A 21,351-nucleotide genomic window follows, 5' to 3' on the forward strand; every position below is an offset into this window, starting at 1 on the left:
ATGCTACACTAAGCTAACCAGCTATCCTGGCCTTAGCTTCATATTAAACATACAGATATAAGAATGGACTCAATCTTGTCATCTAACTTTTGGCAAGAAAGTGAATAAGCATATTTCCCATAATGTCACACTATTCTTTTAACCAAACAGTATAAAAACAAATACCATATATATATATATATATATATATATATATATATATATTAGTGCTCACTAATTTACATGTTGTATCTCAATTGTTAATCTGTAGCAAAAACCGTAGTGTAAAAATGATAAATTAGGGTGACCAGATAGCTGAGTGGTTAGGGTGCATACCATATGGGCACAAATGCCCTGAGCAGCAAGTCCCCACTTTGCCTCCCAGCCAGCTGGACTCTGTGCTGCATGTCATTCCCCTGCTCTCTAGCCCTGCGTTTCCTGTCTCTCTTCACAATCATATCTAATAAAGGCATAAAAATTCCCTAAAAATAACTTAAAAAGTTTTAAAGAGGAAGTATGGCATGAAAACTAATGTTAATTAATGAGATTCACATGTGTTTCTAAACGGATTTTGTTAACTTCAGGCAGCTGTTTTTCCCTGCTTCTAGTCTTAATGCTAAACTAAGCTAATCTGCAAGATGCTACATTTATATCTAATGGACAGACATGAAAGTGGTATTGACCTTTTCATCTAACCCTTGGAAAGAAAGCGAATAAAGTTACTTACCAAAATATCAAAAATATAGTTTAAGCTAATTGTTTAATGGTCCAAAAAAAAGGGAAAAAAAAGTGGCCAAAAAAATCTGTTATTGTAAGTTCAAGAATTTGTTTAATACAGAGATGATATGAGCCCAAAAAGCCCCTAATTTTGTGTAAAGTAGATGTCATTGAGAGGAAAATCAAAAATATGATCATACAGTATCTATGAACTGGGGGAACATTTATTTGCAATTCTTTTATAAGCATCAGAATAAACTCATACAAATATACCCCAGACCAGTGCTACTTACACTTTTTAACATTCTTATAGAAAGTGTTTGAAACCCATGAGTAAAATAGTCATACATTCTGTCATTGTGTTATTCATAGATTGAATTATAGTGAAAATAAATTATTCCCCTTTTTGCTGAGGACCCCCAGGAACCCCTCCAAGGACCCCTGGTTGTCCCCGGACCTCACTTTGAGAACCACTGTCCTCGGCCCTGCCCCCGATCCTGAGTTTAATACTGACATTTTGTTTGAAAATTAAAAATTGTGCAAATAATGATGATGATGTAATGAAAATCAAATTTAAAGACTAAAAAAATCTGCTGCTGGAGACCTCCAGCCAAATCAGTTACACACTGATAAAATGTTTAAAATTATATTATCAATCATTATGATGGATAATGGTATGATATATATAATGATGGAAGTTTCAACAATCATTACTACAGTACATTCATTTGCCTGGCAGGGCCTTCATTGTGAATTAGAGGACTCAATCAAACTCTAATTAAAATCCAGACCCCCTAAATTGCTTCTAGTGTTTAACACACCAGTCTTAACACTTGTCTGTCAGATCAGAGGGTCTGCCAGTGCTCAAGATGTCCGTAGGGCCAGAAGCCTGTTCCAGATTTTCTCAGCGGGGATGATGAGCTTGTTTATATCTGGAGGATTTTTAATGAGCAGGTATGAGCCTCCCAAAACAGCTCCTGCAGCACTGAACAGCAGGCCACGGTTTATCACCTGTGAAATAAATTAAAAGAAAATCTTAATCCTCTTGCCAGTTTTATGCAAGCAAACTGATTTGTTCCTCACACCTTCACATTAGGCTTTGTAAATGAATTCACGACTGCAAAGTAATAAACCTATCATGCTTTATTTGATGTCTCTGGTACACTCTATTATTCAAATCCTATAGTTTTAAGATCATTTTGCGCAAAGGAAGGCTCTGTAAGTAAACAATGGCAGTGTTATATTTGTACATTTCTAGCTAATTAATTCCAAATAACAGCTGGTATAACCTATAGAACCTTTTATTCAGCGAATAACATATATCCTCAATATGTAAAAATTAATCTACAATGAAAACTCATACAAACCTACAATAAAAGTCACTAAAACAGATTTTTTTCTGATGGCCCCGTGCTCTGCCACTCTGCCGGTAAACCTTGGTCGGATCTCCTAACTGGGAGTGCTGGTTAGAATCTACTGCAGGTAATGTACCGACTATATATGACTACCTCACACAACCCCACATCAAAAAACCCAAACCATACCTTTAAATCAAAAACATCCAACCTATTTAACATAATTTTATGTAAAATAATGTGACTGGGATATCATAATCAGTTTTCTTTATAACTTTGAGCAAAAGTTTAATGCCTCATACTTTTTCCTACATCCAGCTATATAATCTTCAAAGTTCAGCGTGATCTTCACCTTTTAATTCCAACATCCTCCCTGCACTTGGCTAAAACACAGACAATGCCCTCCCTGCGGCTGACCGCTATCTTTTAATACTGCATTATTTTATTATTTTGTTAACAATTATTCTCTGCTACTGCATATGCTGCTTCATGCAGTAGTTTTGCTCCCCCCCCCCCCCCATAGAGGTCATTTCACCCTTTGCCCAAACATCCCTACGGGTTTAAACACTTTACAAGGGAGGCTGTGACAATCCCCACTGTCCATCTGACAGTGGTCCATTAGCACATACGCCACCGGGACAGGTCACATTTGACAATTCAACACAGTGCCAAGGACTAACTGGCTGCTACAGCCAAGTGTGAGAAATCAGAAATATTTCTTGGTGCAGCAAAGCTGTGTTTGTGGTACAATAAATCAAATGTTTCTAAAAGGCGAAGTGTTTACTCACTGAGAGTTACAGCCGCTTTTTATGCTTGCTGTTGATAATACTGTGACTTCAAAAGAGCCCTGAATTACAGCACTAAAATGTTCAAAGGTATGAAATACCCCCAAAGAATTAAGTGTATGAAGGTGTCTAAGGTGTCTTACTTTGTCTTGCCAATGCCAGCGCATCACGGCTTCATGGTATCTTGTCCTAGTGAAAGTGACCTGGAGACAGTGAAGGACAGAGAATGATTTGGATTTTGTAGTAGACAAAGCAAAGTGACAGCAATCATTTGTTTTATTAGGATGCTTACCATTGTGTAAAGTGGAATTATTGTCTTTGGCATGATGCAGTGAAGGATGTTATCGACATGTTTTCTGAAAAGGAACCATTTGGAGTTGACATGTGCTCGCATCTGCGAAACAAAACAGTGCATGTGTTAGTGACGGGAACCATCTGGCCTTCATATTGTGATTTTGTTAAATAGTTCTTACAGCTATATCAGAAATGCCACACAATCTCCTCTACTCTTCAGGGCATAGCTGCAGTAGAAGGGGATTAAGTTAACACAAAGTGCTGTGGTTACTTTTGAGATCTGTAAGATTAGCGACAATTTCTGGCTTTCTGAGTGCATGGATTTTAAAGGGCAGATGGTCAGGTAGCTGTCCAGCTGTCAGATGTGATGGAGAGTTTAAATATAAACTGATTTTTGAAGTTGGCAAACCCAGAACCGGACATGACTATTTATGTTTTATTTTATGACTATAAATGGCCATTCTATACATCTACAGATTTATGATTAACCGCGTCAATGCAACAACTGAAAAGAGCCAATGAGCAACTGCAGCCGAGAAGAAGCTGCTGATGGGATGCACAACTCAGCAACTGAGGCTCGTGTCCCAAATCAAACACATCAGCCATGTTGCATCACCAACCGGGTGCGTGCCGGGTCCAGCTAAACGCTAAATGCTAAAATACTGACAGTGGATCTTTCAGCTGTCATTTCTACATTCCCTTCTACATTCAGAGAGGTTTGCAGCACCTTTCCACTTTTTGAGTGAACTGGTTATATTTTACAGTGAGAATGAACAAGCAGAGAAGTTGGACTTAGAGCAGATTGTAGGGGAGTTCACAATGCACTAGACTCACAGAGTGATGATCAGACCAGTGACTGATTCAGACAAGTGTGCCGAGTCAGGTGATTGTTTGATTGACACTAACTGTTAGAGAGAATCAGTCTCGCTTGCACATCATTACTTAAGCCAGCCCCAGTGGTAGATTATAACTAAGTACCTTTACTGTAATACTGTATTTATATGCAGTTTTAAAGTATTACTTGTACTTTCTTTATGCTTTGACATTTTATGCTACTTCAAATGTCTACTTGCCAACATTTAATTTGTACTTTTTACTCCACTTTGTACTGCATTTATTTCACAGCTATTGTGAGTATTTACTTTTCAGATTAGGATTTTACATGTAAAAGATGATTTATAGTTATCACTACATAGTAAAAAATGTGGCAAAAGTAGGATCTGGCTGTTTAGCTGCTAAATGCTAAACTACTTTCACTAGCTAGTAGCTAACTTTGTCTGTCTGCTGTCTGGTGCTGAACAGGTGGTGTCCAGTGGGTGTGTATTTGCTAAAAAAAACGCCTTTTGAAAACAATGAAACTGAAGCAGAGAGGAGAGAAGTCGCAGGACGAAAAACCAAAACAATGAGCTGAAAGAAGCTAAAACAATGCACGGAGAAACTGCAGAGTTTGGTGACGATTCTATGTGGGTTTGTAACTATGAGCAACACCATCCACTTTTAACAGCTAACTGATCCATTGTTATTATATGTTATTATATGAATATAATTGCTTCAAGTGAACTTGTTTCACTTGTAATAGAGCAATATGTTGGAATATTGTTACTTTCTAACTATGATATTGCAACTGTCTTAAGTAAAATATCTCAATAGTTGGAGTCACTACCTTTTAAGTAGTAGGGGTAATCAATTTCTAATAGACACATTAACCCCATTTAAATAGCTGCAGTATTGCATAGAGATATACATCATAAAGCATGAGGTTAAATTAATCATATCAAATTAATATGCATTACTTCAATGTAGTTGTACATGGCCAGGTCTGCAATTGCATGGTCGTCAGGAACTCTCACTCTGGTATACTCGGGCAGTACAGCACCTGCACAGATACACAATGGAAAACAGCCTCAACAATTATCAGTTTATCCTCTGTATCTCCTTTAATCTTGGTTCATTTAAAAAGCACTTACTGAAATCCTCATTTAACTGTTCCAATATTTCGTCGAAGACAATGCAGTCCTCAAAGCCCTGTAAAGCATGAACGGATGAATGAGTTTCCATTTTAATTATTTGCTGCTTTTTCTTGCCCTCAGTTTAGTGATACTCACAGCATTCATCCCCTGCCCATAGAAAGGCACCACTGCGTGGGCTGCGTCGCCCATCAGGACACATTTGTCGTTAATGTGATACGGGGAGCACTTGACAGACACCATGGCCTGCGCAGGCAATCGGAAATAATCCCTCTTGAGTGCATCACTGCGAGGCACAAATGGAAATGAAACAATTACAAACTCACCGAGTGGTTCATTTTGATTGTTGCATTTTTCAGAACAGCAGATTTTGTGTATTTGCTTCCTACAAAAACATCTGTTACGACTGAATAAGCTAAAACAACCATGCTCTGTCTGCACTGCACAAGTTAAACCGTCGAAAAGGAAAGCATGGGTTCAGCTGTTTATGCCTGAGCACTCCAAATACAATCAACCCAGAGAGGAAGTGTATTGAATGAAAGCCTGGAGCGTTTCTACAGCTCATGCCTCCCCTTATCCGTCCGTCACCCACAACATACGGTTCATCTCTAATTAAAACCGCACTGCACAAAGCCATGTAACTGCGCGTCTGCAATTTCACACTTCACGGATGATTGCTCTGGATGTGGCTGGAGTCATCAGGATGATGGGAAATGAAAATGTTTTTGAGATGGCCTGGCAGGTTGGATGAGGAGATAAAGGCAGAGGGTAAGAAAGAGATAACAGACAGTGGAGAAGGGAAAGAGAGAGAGAGAGAGAGGGGCTTACACTCCTATTAGTGGTATTGTGTCAGGGAAGTATTTCTCGAAAAACTCAATGACTTCATCTCCTGTGGTGATCTTCTCAAACTCATCAAAGGGCATGAAGAGGGTACAGGTGAATGTCTTGTCCTAAATTGAAAAAAAAAGTGTACAGTGATGTTAGCTCTCCAATCCATTGTGACAGCTTTCTTGCCAAGTTAAATGGAACCATCTTTACATACATAACATTTATTAAACACTAACACTGCGAGATGCTTTACAAGATTAACTATTTACCGCCCACTGTTCCAACAATAGGACGTCGGCACAGTGTAAAACCAGAACTATCTTTATGGTAATGTGTGGTCATTTTCAAAAAGAAAGCCCTGTAATAACAAGAGTCTACAGCCATACAAGCAGCTCTGTGAGGCTACACTGGGCACTGTGGTGACTTGAGCTAAATGCTCACATCAGCATGCTAACATGGTCACCAGTGGTGGTAGAAGTCTTCAAAACTTTTACTTAACTCTTACACTTTACCACAGTGTAGAAACACTAACAAGTAAAATTCCTGTATTCAAAAGTATTTATCAAATTTTAAGTACCAATGTATGTATGTATAAGTGTTTCAGGAACAGAGAGGTAAGTAAGCTTTCTCTTTGGAGTAATTTATTACAGATAAGTTTTCCCAATGTCAAGAATGAGCCACTGAAGTTCACTGAACTCATCGTCATGTCCATGAAACCAGTTTGAGACGACTTTTGCTTTGCGACATGGAGCATTACCCTGCTAACACGGAAGGCACGTGGTCAGCAACAACACTCAAGGCAGGTTGGGTCCATGGTTTGACCCAATCATCTGCTGCCCCAGATTCATTAGACCAGGCTTGGTGTCCACTCCTGGGCTGACAGGAGTGAAACCCAATGTGGTATTCTGCTGTTGTAAGCCCATCCACCTCAAGGTTGGAAATGTTGTTTATTCTGAGATGCTTTTCTGCTCACAACGGTTGTAAAGAGTGGTTATCTGAGTTACTGTAGCCTGCTCTGTCAGCACCAACACTGGCACTATTCTGAGTCTTCCAGGAGAGCAGTTTCAGAAATACTCCAACCAGCCTGTCTTTGCACCAACAATCAAGCCACGCTCAAATTGTTTCCTCAATCTGATGTTTGATGAAACATTAACTGAAGGATTTTATGCACTGCACTGCTGCCACATGATTGGCTGATTGGATAATTACATGAATAAGTGGGCGCACAGCTGTTTGTAATTAAGTCCTCGGTGAATGCCTATTCTATTATTTGTTCAGTTTTTATACAGTCACGTCTGCAAAATCCTCTCTGCAAAATCCTCATTACAGAATCTTCCATCCTCAGTGCTGACGTAATAGCCAAAGTCCACCCAGTGCAAGTGATGGATGAAAGTGCACTGAGGTTATGGGCGTGTCATTATCTGCCCATCTGAGCAGGTGCTATCCATCAACATCACAAAGTCCTCCTCGAGGACCTTTTAGCACCATCTCTGTTACCATGGTATCCACAGCAGCAAGGATGTTTTTTTGTTTTGTTCTCAGCTCTAATGTGTTCCTGGGAACTAGGGCAGTGAGTGACAGTGCGAATGTACTTCAAAGTCAGCTGCCTTAACCTGGCCTCAGTGAGGAGAGCAAAAACTGCTGTGCTGAGTCAGCCATGCAGAAAAATCATTGTGGGATTAGGAAGGACAGGAGGGACAAAGAGAAGTCAGCGACAGATGAGGAGGACACAACTGCTGTGTTTAATCCAGGGTGATCCTCAGGAGCCAAGACGTTTTTCAGATGATTTCTGATGGTTAAGCCTCTACTGTAAAGTAGGCTAATTAACTCTATGAGGGCAAGCCAGAGGTCAATCATGCCCTGAAATTACACTTTTGTCTGTCTGCTACAGCTAGTGGTTGCCAAATGATGTGACGTAATAACCTCACAAATGAACATCTTGTATAGGCTAATGTTCATTTACAGGTGCAGTTTGAAGAACACAAGAGAGAACAAAAAGAGAATTCACACTCACCAAGTTGGGCAGGGCGATCATCATAAATGTGTTTCGCGGCCAGATGTGCAGATAATTCGGCTTCATGGCAAACTGAAGATGATGAAAGTGGGACAAACAAAAAAAGAAATAAAGAAAACAATTGTGCCAACAAATTGTGAGTCTGATACTGGCAGCATCTTACCGCCCACATTAAACAGAGGGGACTGTACAGAGGACTGACCTCTCCATTGATGGGCGGCATGGTGAGCTCCATGTAGCCATGGGGGATGTAGGTCTGGCTGTAGCTGAAGCGGCTGCGACGGAGGAATTGCTTGCGGATGGCAGAGAAAGCTCCATCACAGCCTACAATTAGGTCGGCCTTGATCTGGTCATTGGATCCGTCTGCCCTGAGACACAAACCAGCAAAATGACAAATTCACTTCAATATACTATATATATATATATTTGGATATAAGCTAAATAACTTAGCTGTACAAGACTTTAATTTGATTTAACAAGCAAATTAATGCGTAGCCTGAGGAACCCTAATATTAAACAAATACCCATAAGAAATCTACGCATTAATTATTTAATGAGCAAAGGCAACATTTTGGTCACAGACATTCATTAGACTTCTTAGAAGCAATTTCCTGCCCACCTTTCACCCAGGCTGGCACTCGGGTATGTAAAAAGTCTTCCTCAATAAATATACATACATTATTAAACATTAAAATATATTCAGTGGCTATGTGCTTTGGGTTTGATTCAGACTGAGAGCTGTGTGTTTGAGTTCGACCCTCTCACACTTCGTCTCTTATCATGAACGTAGAGGATTTTGAGACTATCTTTTCCTCTGCAGGAGTTCAATTAAAGTTGCTGATTTTTTTGGCTTTCCCATAAGTACAGTGTGAAATTAGGCCTCTGACATTTTGTATTCTCATATCTTATTGGATTTACCACATTTCATGGTTTGGTTTTTTGATCTCATGATATTTTTTTCAAATGGAGATTACAAAATTGAATAACATAGTCATTGAACAGTAATGGCTAATTTGGCTCTGAGCCATGGTGATCATGACGATGGCATCTCTGACAACTACAAACACATTATACTGTTTGGTGCATCTGCTGATGGTATTGAAGAGCTGCTTCAGGCAGCAAGCATGAATATTCCCAACATCCCCAGACGCAGTCTGATGTGCCATATGGAAATGGTTCCTGTCATGATGCCTGAAGCTACATGGGAGTTAAATGTTGGCTCTGAGATCTGACGCTGTTCACAGGCCAGTACACATTTATGACCCAAGTGGAAATGCTGATGCATCTGTTACTTCAATATTAAGTACATCAGAATTTTTTCTAAGCATCCTATGATCTTATTCAAAGATCCTTGCAGTCCACATAATGTTTTTATAATGGATTAATTGCTTTAAACCTCATTTTAATTATTTACACATTAACAAACAACGTTGCAGAGTGTAATTCATTTTAATTGTTCTACACCCCAAACATGACTATATGTAGACTATTTATCCATTTAAGGTCACATCTTGTATGAATCTGTGGGGGCTGTGTAGGTCACAGGTGGAGCAGGTCAAAACATAAAGCATTCACAATGCTTAAGTCTGTACTGGGTCTTCACACATTTCACTTTTGTAATTTGAAATAAGACTAGCCATGCTAGCAGCTCTAGCTGTACTCAGACAGTGGTGTTTGAGCTAAATGTTAATGTTAGCATACTAATTCCAATGACAATAGTGACTGGCTGATTGTTGCAGGTACAGAATGTTTATGTACCTTTGTGTTTACCACTTTACTAATTTAGCATGCTAATATTTGCTAATTAGCACTAAACACTAGCACTAAAAAAATCAAAATTGTGGCCTGATGAAGGTGCTAGAGTAAAATTCAGGGGCTGACCAAAGATGTTCAAATTCATCCTGAGGGCAACATATTGGGTGTTCCTCACAGATGTGTACTAAATTTTATGACAATCCACCAAGATATTTCACTCGATACCAAAAATGTCTAATTCATGGTGGCACTAGAGGAGGATTCAGGGGATCGCCAAAGTCTTTAGGGTTCATCCTCTGGGGACAGTTCGGACAATGTTTTGCGGCAATCCATACAATAAGTGTTGACGTATTTCAGTCTGGACAACCAACCGAAACACCCACATTGCATCCATACAGTTACACTACTAATGTGGCTAAATGTTAATGCTATACATGTACATATGTAAGAATAAATCCTACAGAAGACTGATATACAGCTTCCTATTATCTTTTTTAGTTCAATGACCAGCTTTATTTTGACATTAAAAATAGTTGTATGAAAATACTGAATGTGCATAGTGACCAATAAGTTTGTAAATTGATCTAGTGAGTCTGACAATATCTGGTTTCCTAATTACAGTGACAATAAACTCACCATGGAATGCTGATTTCACATTGTGTCTGTGCTACAGCTTTCCACCTAAAGATGCCATATCTCAAAAACTTAATCAGATAACAAACAGTGTTTACTGATATTCTAAGACCTCATCAACATGTTATTATATGTACAGCAATAAGGTAGCTGGTGTATGATTATAGCTCAGGCCAGAAGAAGAAAGGAGGTCATGTACATCTATTTGATGCTGATGGCTATCTCGGAACATTTCCTGGCTACTATGGGTGGAAAGTGGCTATCACAGTGGCATCAGTCTCTCCGTGTACATTTAATTTCACAAGCCGGAAAGAGCAAATATGAGCTGTCACAGTTCAACTACAGGGGAATGGGGGGGGGGGCTGTGTCCTGGATGTGGAAAGTGCTCGCCAGGGTGACTCTTGGATTCGAGGCACACTCACAGCAAAAACTGATTAAGTTAAAGTGCCTTAAAATGTGTGTTCGCTGCAGCGAAAGCAGCACGGTGACTCATTCTGATCCACATTCTCAACTGGGTGCAAGTTGGACCACCAGGCATACAGAAAATAAATAAATAAACAGAAGCAACAATAAACACATAAAATGGATTTTTACACAATTTCGATAAGGCTGAATTCAATTAAACTGAGTTTGTGCTCCTGCATGCTGTGTTAATAATTCACCGCATGGGTACGCTAATTCCGATGACTAAAAAAAGCTGGAGGTGTTTCAGTGTTAATTGGGTTGTAAATTGTGTGTCACATTTACCTCAAGGACGGCCAAACAAGCCTTCAAAGGCAACATGTTTATCGCCATCACAAGCCTCAGGCACTTAACATGTACAAGGCCACATGTGGTTACATGCAGGGACAAAGGGGGACATGATCAATAAGAGAGGATCCTCCTCTTGGATTAACCTTCCATACATTATGTATGTGTGTGTGTGTGTGTGTGTGTGTGTGTGTGTGTGTGTGTGTGTGTGTGTGTGTGTGTGTTTGTGAGTGTGCGTGCTGTGAACATGTGTAAGATCAGTGACTATTTACCTGACAAAGGTCATTAGCCCTGTTTCGGCACTCCAGTCCTGCAGTTTGTGGTCGAAGTTCAGCTTTGTGTTTGGATATGTCTCTGCCTCTGTGGTTACAAAAACAGCTTATATCACAGCTGCAGGCATGACATAACAGCAGCAGTGTAGTGACAGGTAATATCTTGTTAAAATATACAGGGAACTTTTGCAATTCTAATAAAATGAAGAAAGGACACAGCCTGTCCGCAAGCAGTTAAATCCCCCACTGTAGGGGAGTGACCACATGCTGATTAGGACAAATCTCCTGAACTACATAACAAGCAGTCAGTGTATCTGCGCTTTGTGGAAACTGATGTTTAAGCTGTCACACTTTCCAAAATCTTTATTTCTGTATTAACTCCAGGAGTCTGGATCGGCCCTGATAAGATCTTTCAGCACACAGGCAATCTAATTAAAGACAGCGCCATGCTGTCACACATTATCTCCAAGCATATACATAGGCACTTCATTAAATATTAGGCAAAATCCTTTTTAGCCTGAAAAGGCTAACACAACCCCTGATCTTGCCAGACGTACACATGCAGTTTAAAGACTAACAACGCACAGGGAGTAACTGCAGTGGATAAGGCTCAGCGCAAGCAAACAGCACTAATGTGGTGGGATGAAAGAGTATGTCTTTCAACTTGGAGCAGAGTTCATGAATTAAGAATGTATTGAGAGAATGAGAATGTATAATGCAAGAATATGTGTTAATTCACTGTAAAATGGAAGGGTAATCCTTTAAAATGATACCATAACTTTTGTAGGAAGACACATTCTTCCTCAATGAAATAAAAAGTTGGATTTATTAGCAGTAAAAGACATGGTTCCTCCAGTCAATACACAACGGGAGCTAGCCCCTACAGCCTTATTTGGTCTGGTATGACCAGTAGCTTATGACAGCTAATGTTAGCTAACTTCAGGTAGATATTGCAGATTAATGACCCTGTGGCTGTGTACGAAACCACTCCCTTGTTCCCTCACATTGAACAGACACTAAGTAGTTAACTCTATAGTGAGATTTGGAACATTTAGAAGTCATCACCGAGAGCTGAACAGTTGCACAATGGTAGTTAAAATGCTACAAAAAGCGTTTTGCTAAATATTCATTGATTCATCCATGCAGTTGGTATGAATGGAAATTAAAAATATAGGGAAGGATAATTAATGTGGTTGTATTAGGCGTTAAAATGTTTTTTATAGCCTGATTGAAAATAAGAAGAATCTTAAAATTGGCTCTGTCATTATTTTTCATAGTTTATTAAACTGATTTTATTTTCTCTGTGCATGAGAGAGGAAGATTTTGATAATGTATATTACTGTCCTGTTAGAAGGTGGTAACATTACAAGATGTGCATTTAATCTATCTCTGCGTTTGTACATATTTCACCTTGTGCTGCCGCAGCCTCTATGTTCATCTGATGGCATTCAGTTCATATTTGCGCAGTGTTGAGAGTGTTCTTGAAATGTTACTAGATCCAAATAGGTAAGATTGCTACTAATAACTTTTAAAACCTTTTTTATGTGGCTTGGTTGCTTGTTCGGACACAAGACAAAAACATGTCATCAGATTAAGGAAGATCTGAAAGGGGCTAAAACGCTTTATGAGTCAAATTTTGTACACTGTAGGACAATACATCATTTGAATGTTAAATTTCTCTATTTATCCTTTGGCTATATTTTGGTTATTTAAGCACAGTCTATGACTTTGTGTTCAGTGTTAGTGCTCCAAAACTATTTTGTCTGAATTACATAACACTATTGATGTTCTTACCTGTTAGCAGCTCTTTGTTCAGATTGGCTCGGTCCACTGACAGGATGTACTGGAAGGAGAACAGTCTGTATCACAGTGCAATTCTGCATGTACTACAGCTTCACACTTCATTTAAAACAGGAACAGGAGGCTTTGGGTTTATACTCTCCTTCCCTAATAGTCTCCCTACACCCATGCCTCTACAAGCTTTCACTCTTTTTCTTGAATATTTCTGTTTTATTTCATCATGTAAATCAGATTAAGAATCCCTGCCAAACTGGAGCAGTGTAATTAAAAAAAACTATTTTCAGTCAAACTAATCATACAGACAAATAACTGGGACACGTTTATTAAGGACGCGAAAAAACCTCATTTTAGTCGGACTTGTGTTGTTATGCGACTGTGACTAAATTGTCACTTCTACTGATCATCATTTAGTGCATCCTTGAGTCACTTCACATAACATATCTCTGATTGTGCATGTTTAATTGTAGTTTGTTTGTGCCTCTGTACAAGTGAAGCGAGCTGAGAAATGAATGTTTAATCTGCAGACTGAATAAGTTTACATGAGGCAATTCTTACACTATGTTTACTAATAGCCAAACATTTATAACACTGTGCTAGCAGAATATTCTCGTTAGCAATTAACAGTGGTATTCAAAAGTGGTAGTAGTAAATAATATTGGAAAGAAAGTATAGGAAATATTATTGATGTTGTTAATATACTATTCTTACCATTAGACTGTATACCATATTCTTACTGCTGACTAATCAGTTATTATAGTGTTACATAGTTAAATGAGACTTTTTTAAGTTTCTCTGGGCACATTACATCACTGGCAGCCTTACCTGGCCTTTCTTGCCATAAGGGATTGGAGACTGTTTCCCACTTGGTGAATGGATCATTCTTGCATGCATGGGAATTCCTTGGGAGACAATCTGAGGGAAAACAGATTACTGTAGAAGATCGAAACTGACATTTATTACAATTTAAGATAAATTCTGTAGAATTTCATAATTTGCATTGGTTCTTTAAAAACAAATAGGATTTTGAGTCGCAATCCATAAGTGGAAAAAGTGGTTACTATGGCATTGACAGTCCAGCTGGTCCATTTGGCCACTCTGTATCTGCCGTGGTAAGTATATGTGGAAAACCTTGTAAAGCAGGTCTTGTTTTGTCAGGCTGAAAAGTCATGCAAGTGTAAGAAAAGGGTCTGATGCAGAGTTCTCAGGCATGCATAATATACTCAGTGCAGCAAATGTGGACCAACAAAAAAGAATGGGGACCTGAAATGCCCCAATAAAACATCTTGAGTGGACTGCAAGTAAAGAAATGAGAGTGGACAGATTCCCCTGGGGCTTGATCACATATTTAATATTTCATTATTAGAAATCAAGCTTAACATAAAATGAAGGGTTTCCACCTGCCTGCCCTGACTTTGGCCTATGATGTGTGCTGTAGGAGGACTTATATAGTAACATTACATGGGCAGGAATAATGGATGACCTGCACAAGTAAAAGCTACCCATTTATTTGTTTGCTGCATTTTAGACCAATAAACAAGCAAGATAGGGTCACCATGCCACCGCAGTCCTGGGATAAACCTTACCTCATTTCCACTTTACTAGTTTAACAGTGACTATACCTAATCAACATACCTTATCCTCCATCCCGACATGTTTCAGTGCTTGCCGGCCTCTGTGAGACAAAGCCAGGTTGATGCTTCTCCCCTTCACAATTTTGGCTTTCCGGATATCTGACCAAAACCACAGAAAATGTTTCAAAGAGTAATGCCTCCATTCATCTGTGTGTATGTGTGTGTATTACTCAGGAATATTGTAATTTTGATGTGTGGACGTGTTCTTCAAAGAGGGAAGTGATGTGAAAATGTGACTCGTGGAAAAGTAGACTTTAAAATGAGCTTTGAATACTACCTTCCCTACTTTCAAAGACTTCAACATCAAAGCCTCTTTTGGCAAAGAAGCAGGCATTCAGTGCTCCGACCTAAAGGGTGAAGGGGAATATGGACATTCCATTGAACATGTTGCCACAGTCATGCATAAACATAATAAATAATTATCTTTTAAATATATGTTATTAAAAGTATTTAGGCTGCAGAACCACTCCTAAACACTCTTTACTCCACACTTTTAAAAACAAATGCACTTCTTTTTCCACATTGTACAAAAAATTCTTCCTTGTCCTTCCCAAAAATTTTTGTCAAGAGATCAGAAGACAAGATTTACAGTGATTTAACAATTCACTTTCATTTTCCTCTTACCAAACCACCGCCCACCACTGCCACAACTTTTTTCTTGATTGGTCTGCCTGCTAATTCCTCCATTGTCCTGAAGTCTCTCTAGTGTCTGAGCCTCTCACTGCTGAGTGCAAAGTGATTTACAGAAGTAGTTGTTAATGGTTTAAAAGAGGAGGAGCAGAGAGAATCCTATGAATGTCATTCCCTGTTCCCCTTTCAGAGCAAACACAAGAGACAGATAACAGGAGTTATCAAACAGCGTCAAACAGTGTTTCAAACAGCGTCTGACAACTGGCTCTGGTGTCTTGTTTTAAGCCTGCAGGTGCAAAAACAGGTCTAACAGTCCAAAAGTCACAACGACCTGCTAAAGGCTTGTCAAAAGATCACCTAAAATGACATCCAGTGTGTAGTCTTTATTAGTAAAAAGATGTTATATATGTTGTAATAGCAGTTATTTTCAGCAGTCATGTGTAGCTGTAAAGTAATGAGATAACTAGAGTAATGGATTACTGCTCTAAGGGTCTCCAGTCACGGATGATCAATGTCATGTAATATATAAGTAATGACATCTGTCGCCATCTAGTGGCTGTGTGATGTCAACTGATACAACAGGCTTTAAAACGGTAGTGGAGGTTAATCCACTAGAATTAACTCAATACCGGTGCAAAGAAAGCAAATCTGTGTCCATCTCATTACCTACAAAAATCTTATCTAATCTAAAAATGTAATTGTATTATTGGCTCAGTTTGTTTCTCTTTGTTTTGATAAAAAATGTCCAATGGTTGTACATGCAAAAAGAAAACAAATAGTTCTTCTATGTAAGCCAGAGAAACCAAAACATCATTCAATATCCAGCCTCTCCGACTCTATATCTTTAATATATCTGGTATAGAAGTCTAAAAGAAAGATTTAATTATTAATTCATTATGTGTACATTATTTTCACTAGTAATTTCCTTATTGAACAATGAATTTACAAACAGCAGGGCAGTACAATCTTGACATTAGGGGAGACATGGGGATGCTTGCAACACCTTTTTGCATTCCTCTCAGTTACTCAGAGACTATTTGGACTAGTCCAGGCAAACTTTTACATATTAAACTTACATGTGTCTGCTAAATACCCATAACATTTAAAGATGATTACATGTGACATATCATATCATCAATATCTATTTGAATTGAAGAATTCAGCAACTGACCTCAACCCTGGGGACAGTTGCAACATATCAAAAATACATTCAATTTCACCAATTAAATTTAGCTTTCTCTCTTATTAAGATTAGTATTATGAAAACATGTTTTTATGCATTGCTTTACAATAATATTATGGTATCATTTTTTTTCTTTAATGATATGTATCAAAGAACAGCTATTCTTTTGCATAGAACATAGGCCTACCTTGAGTCAAGATAGGCACAATTTATTTCTTTTATTGCTTATAATAAACATAACAACCTAATATATTTTACATTTGAATGCATTTTTACATATTGTTTTGATATGGCTACTTAGCTTGCGGATAGTTAGGGTGACTTGTTGCAACAGTCCCCACTCATTCAGTCATGACAGATAATCATGTTCTAGCTAGACACGCCTTAACACATGTTCCATCTCTATTCTTACTTCAGATACAGTTAGGATTGACGATAGTTTTGGTTCAACAAATTATTATTTAATCAATACATGAGGTTGTTAACAAGATGTGTAGGGTGCCTCCTCACTAGGCCAACCTACAACCTGCAGTGTCAGAGAAACAGCCACAAGGTGTAAAAAGGCTGATACAAGAGCAAATGATGAGGCTCCACTGCTGCTGAGACACTGAGTCAAGACTGTGTTTTAGTGCAACTGAGTCTGGTGACAACACCGTAGGAGCCCTATAGCTCTTTGTGGTCTGATCGTCTGATATGTGCATATTGCTGATGAATCCACAAACACACACAAACGCAAACATAAACACTTATCTGTGTGCGCTTCTGGCCAAAACTAAGCAGATGTGGGATTGGAAAGGAACACATTATTGCTTTTAGTTATAGTTTTGACCTGGTAAATATTGCCAGTTAATATATTTTAAGATAATAAAATTCATGGATCGCTGACTTTAATACCAATACAATATTTACATCACCAGTCTACCTTATGTCAGTTTAATTTTTCACATAGGAAATAGTTTACTTGTTTGTATTAGTTTTTATTTTTTAAGTTTAATTGATACTTCGTCAGTCCTACTTGTCTACAGCTGAATACGCAGGACAAAAGGTTTGCAACACGATCTGATACGCTGAACGTAAACTGTAATCCACAGACAGGCTACCTAATCAATATCAGAATCAATGACACAACACACTTTTTTGAAATAGGCTTGGTAATTTCCCATGTGCTAATCGGTTCAACTTCAGGTATATGTCTAATTGATAGACGTCGTCGTGATTACACGAGTCAGTCGTGGAATTCATTGCAGAATTGGTAACCTACCATGGTAAATTACGCCCTGTTCCACGTTTGATTACTTGTGTCTATTCTAAGATGGCGCTGTAAAAGCCAAGGTTTGTTTTCCATGGGTGCAAAGTATGTTTAAGTGCATTAACCGAACTGCCCAGTATACCAGATATCTCCAGTCAGCAGGTACCGGTTTCCATCTTAACCAAGATTTTAGGTAAGTCTTGTCAGGCAAATGCCGTAACCTTTAGTTAAAAGTAACTAAACTATTTTCACGCCAAACGGCAAGTTAGCTAGCTGCCGAACTAACGTTAGCAGCTCGGGCCGTTAAAGCCGGTTTGTTGACCGGCTATATTGGAACTGTTAGCTTTGTTGCTACATAAGGTGGTAGCTAAAACGGTTTATGTGGGGAGCATCTGTACAATTGCTGAATAATAGCATACTTCATAACGGTGGTGAATTAAACGTTGACACGGAACTAAACAAGCCAATCCGACTGACACTTGGATGGTTGTTAACTTTTCCGGAGCTTAAGCTGCTAATTTAGCAAGCTAACGCTAGTTTCCCATCCGTGAGTGGGGTTAATTTACGTACTCTAGCTAGCGAGTTACGATAGCTAATCCCTGCGATACTCGCGGAGAAGCACCTGTATGCGTGTTTTTAATCAACTTACTAATAACTAAATTGTGAATGTCCTTTTTGGAGGTACGTCTCACCAACTTCCTTATTTAAGTGCATTTTTCTACATAAAAGTGCTAAGTCAAAAATAGCTATACCAACTCGTGATTTTTACGGGTTAATTGGTTATATTTCAGAACTGTTGCTCACAATGACGTCGCGTTTGCACATCTAAATAAGCAGTTTAATGTCAGATGAACGACATCGACCATTAAATCGCCAACATAAGTGATGTTACCAGCTGCATTTCATTGCTGTAGAGTCTTGAGTGAATGTCTCGTTGACCTAATTGTGCCATATGTTAAATCCTTGGAAGTCACAGTTGACCTCAGTTCTGGCCCGAACGTAGCATATATATATATAAATATATATATATATATATATATATATAATTACGTACATCTAGCTGGAGCTAATGTAGTCTAATATACCATCCCTGTAATAAATTCTACCGCCATGAAGGTTTCAATGTTCAGTTTTTGTTGAAATTATTTCACAGATGTGCTTATTCAACTGTGTGATCATTTTGAAGGTTTTAGTTTGTGGTGCTGTTGAACACAAAAGCTTGAATCAGCACCTCTGTAGAACAACACAAACCCTAACCTTCATGAAGTTAGGATTTGTAGCAGGAAGGCTGTATTAGACTGCATTAGTTTTATCTGGTGGATCTTAATAAATTGCCAAATGAGTGTGTGTATTAACTCAGTATTTGTTAGTCATGTACGCTTCAGTAATATATACACAAATGTCACTTATGATTTTTGTCCCTAAAGCATGCTGTGCCTTACCGAAAAGAGATGCTCAGTGCTGAACTCTCCCTTAGCCACCATGTCGGGTTACATCGGAATATGAACATGAACACGAACACGACTAACTGCACTAAAAATTTGACTGTACATTTGATTCCCATCACTGCAGGCTGGTGTCATCCTTGCCACTCAGAATGACCGACCCGGCTGTGAAGAGGGTGGTTAGTGACATAATTCGCTCTCCTGAGGACAAACGGGTTTACAGGGGCCTAGCGTTTACCAATGGCCTAAAGGCCATGCTCATCAGTGACCCAACAACAGACAAATCCTCAGCTGCTTTGGATGTCCACATAGGTAAGGGGCTTTCATCTGTATTGTCTTGCCAGGTTGTCATGTATTGTTTTCATGTGGCTTTCCTCCATACAGGGAAATATGTGAGTATTTTTGTCCTTTGTAGATTTCACAGAGTAACGTCAGTGCTGCCCAAACCCTTGTCATGTGCTTAGGATAAGCAACTTCGATATCTACTATTCCTGTTGCCATGAATAAACCTGTAATATAGTATTGCTGTCTACCTACCTGGTCTCTCATTTACTCATAAACAGTTGCCCCACTATGAAAATGTTGTAACTCCTCTCAGACTATTGTTGCTTTACTGTAGGAGCAGTAAATGATGATTAAACAAATACTAAATAACACTACCAAGTTTTTTAGACCCTTGAACTCTGACTCAGGTGAGTTGTTTAGCATTTGAGTATTCTGACCATGCCTTACATAGTAGAAACTTACATTGCATACTTTTAATTATTTAATATGATATGATTAAGGTACAGTTTCACTGTGATGAATAAAACGATTGCTTAAATAACAACTAACAGTGTAATTCTCTGTGCATATGAATGAAGCCACTGTTGTGCCATTACACATCTGTGATTTCTGGCCAACCAACTTGGAAAATATTGTGTCTGAGAACTGTAACGAGGAAAGAGTTGTAGCTTGATCGATCTATTTTCTGTGGCCATGTTTTCTTAAATTCACAGGTTCATTATCGGACCCAGGGAATATCTCGGGCCTGGCGCACTTTTGTGAGCACATGCTGTTCCTGGGAACAAAGAAGTATCCAAAGGAGAATGAGTACAGCCAGTTCCTCAGCGAGCATGCCGGCAGCTCCAATGCCTTTACCAGTGGAGAGCATACCAACTACTACTTTGATGTATCCCATGAGCACTTGCAAGGAGCGCTAGATAGGTAATTTCCTGTTCTTTTAATGGGATTTTGACCTGTACTTAAAGTAATCTGGCCTCATAGGTACATCACATGTACAGTATATCTTAGGTGTGTCCTGTGTTATTGTGTGTTTATTAATTAATTTTTGTACTTAATTCAGCCATAGTCACTTGTGTTTGGCACCCCTGTATGGCATCTGTTTACCTAAGTGGTTGTTTAGTTATCAGTATACTGCCAAGGTCATTGTTTGTTCGTCTTTGGTTACAAGACCCAGTTTCATTATGCTCTATTTTGTAACCATCAGCACAGTTCCTACCCCCCTTTAAACCAGAAACCCCAGCACAGGGTGAGACTGATGTCCACAGCAGGGGGCTCTGCTCACGTGTCAACTGTGGTGGTTTGGAGAGGACAGTCGGGCCGTGTCAGAATTTAACCTATAGGGATAAGCTTACCTACTTATAAATGAATGATAGTCTAGCAAGCACCTGTTTCTGTGGCAAGGGCTAATTGTTCCCCAGTGCCAGTGAATTGTGAAGGCCATCTGGACTTTAGTGGTGGGAAAGGACAGCACACAGTACGCTGAAATATTGATGATGTTGCCTCTTAGAAAATAGAAGACCTTCGTGTCCGAAAGGATCATATGTGTCATTAGCTGGCCCCATTATTTTAACCATATCCCTACTATACTATACGTGTTTATTTCACACCAATAAGACAATTAACATATTTGCATATTTGTAATCAAAGAGCAACATTTTTTTCTAGACCCACCATTTTATTGTAGGCTTAGAGACTGAGTTTTTGAGGGTGTATTGTACTAAGAATGACAAGAGCAAATGCCTCCATAATATGATCACATTTCAAAACAAAGGTCATGGT

At 38.9% G+C, this 21,351-nt stretch overlaps 2 protein-coding genes across 3 annotated transcripts in view; one reads left to right on the forward strand and one right to left on the reverse strand.

Annotated features, from left to right (window-relative positions):
- Positions 1-1,053: 1,053 nt before the first annotated feature.
- Positions 1,054-15,496, reverse strand: kmo (kynurenine 3-monooxygenase). Its single transcript, XM_022743772.1, has 15 exons — positions 15,405-15,496; positions 15,058-15,127; positions 14,782-14,879; positions 13,972-14,061; positions 13,144-13,192; positions 11,350-11,437; positions 8,142-8,307; positions 7,940-8,011; positions 5,926-6,047; positions 5,236-5,383; positions 5,098-5,155; positions 4,924-5,006; positions 3,129-3,230; positions 2,980-3,039; positions 1,054-1,707 (listed from the first exon to the last, which is right to left on the reverse strand). The coding sequence occupies exons 1-15, from the start codon at positions 15,465-15,467 to the stop codon at positions 1,561-1,563; spliced, it is 1,416 nt and encodes a 471-aa protein (XP_022599493.1). The 5' UTR covers positions 15,468-15,496; the 3' UTR covers positions 1,054-1,560.
- Positions 15,497-17,919: 2,423 nt separating this feature from the next.
- ide (insulin degrading enzyme) overlaps positions 17,920-21,351 on the forward strand; it is a 31,380-nt gene continuing 27,948 nt past the window's right edge. For both annotated transcript variants that reach the window (XM_022743767.1, XM_022743768.1), the window contains exons 1-3: positions 17,920-18,035; positions 19,415-19,599; positions 20,286-20,493. In XM_022743767.1, coding sequence (XP_022599488.1) covers positions 17,950-18,035; positions 19,415-19,599; positions 20,286-20,493 — 479 coding nt within the window. In that variant the 5' untranslated portion in view covers positions 17,920-17,949. The remainder of the gene's footprint in view (positions 18,036-19,414; positions 19,600-20,285; positions 20,494-21,351) is intronic.

The sequence above is a fragment of the Seriola dumerili genome, unplaced genomic scaffold (genome assembly GCF_002260705.1).
Source record: "Seriola dumerili isolate Sdu_G_001 unplaced genomic scaffold, Sdu_1.0 BDQW01000073.1, whole genome shotgun sequence".
In the NCBI taxonomy this organism is placed as follows: domain Eukaryota; kingdom Metazoa; phylum Chordata; class Actinopteri; order Carangiformes; family Carangidae; genus Seriola; species Seriola dumerili.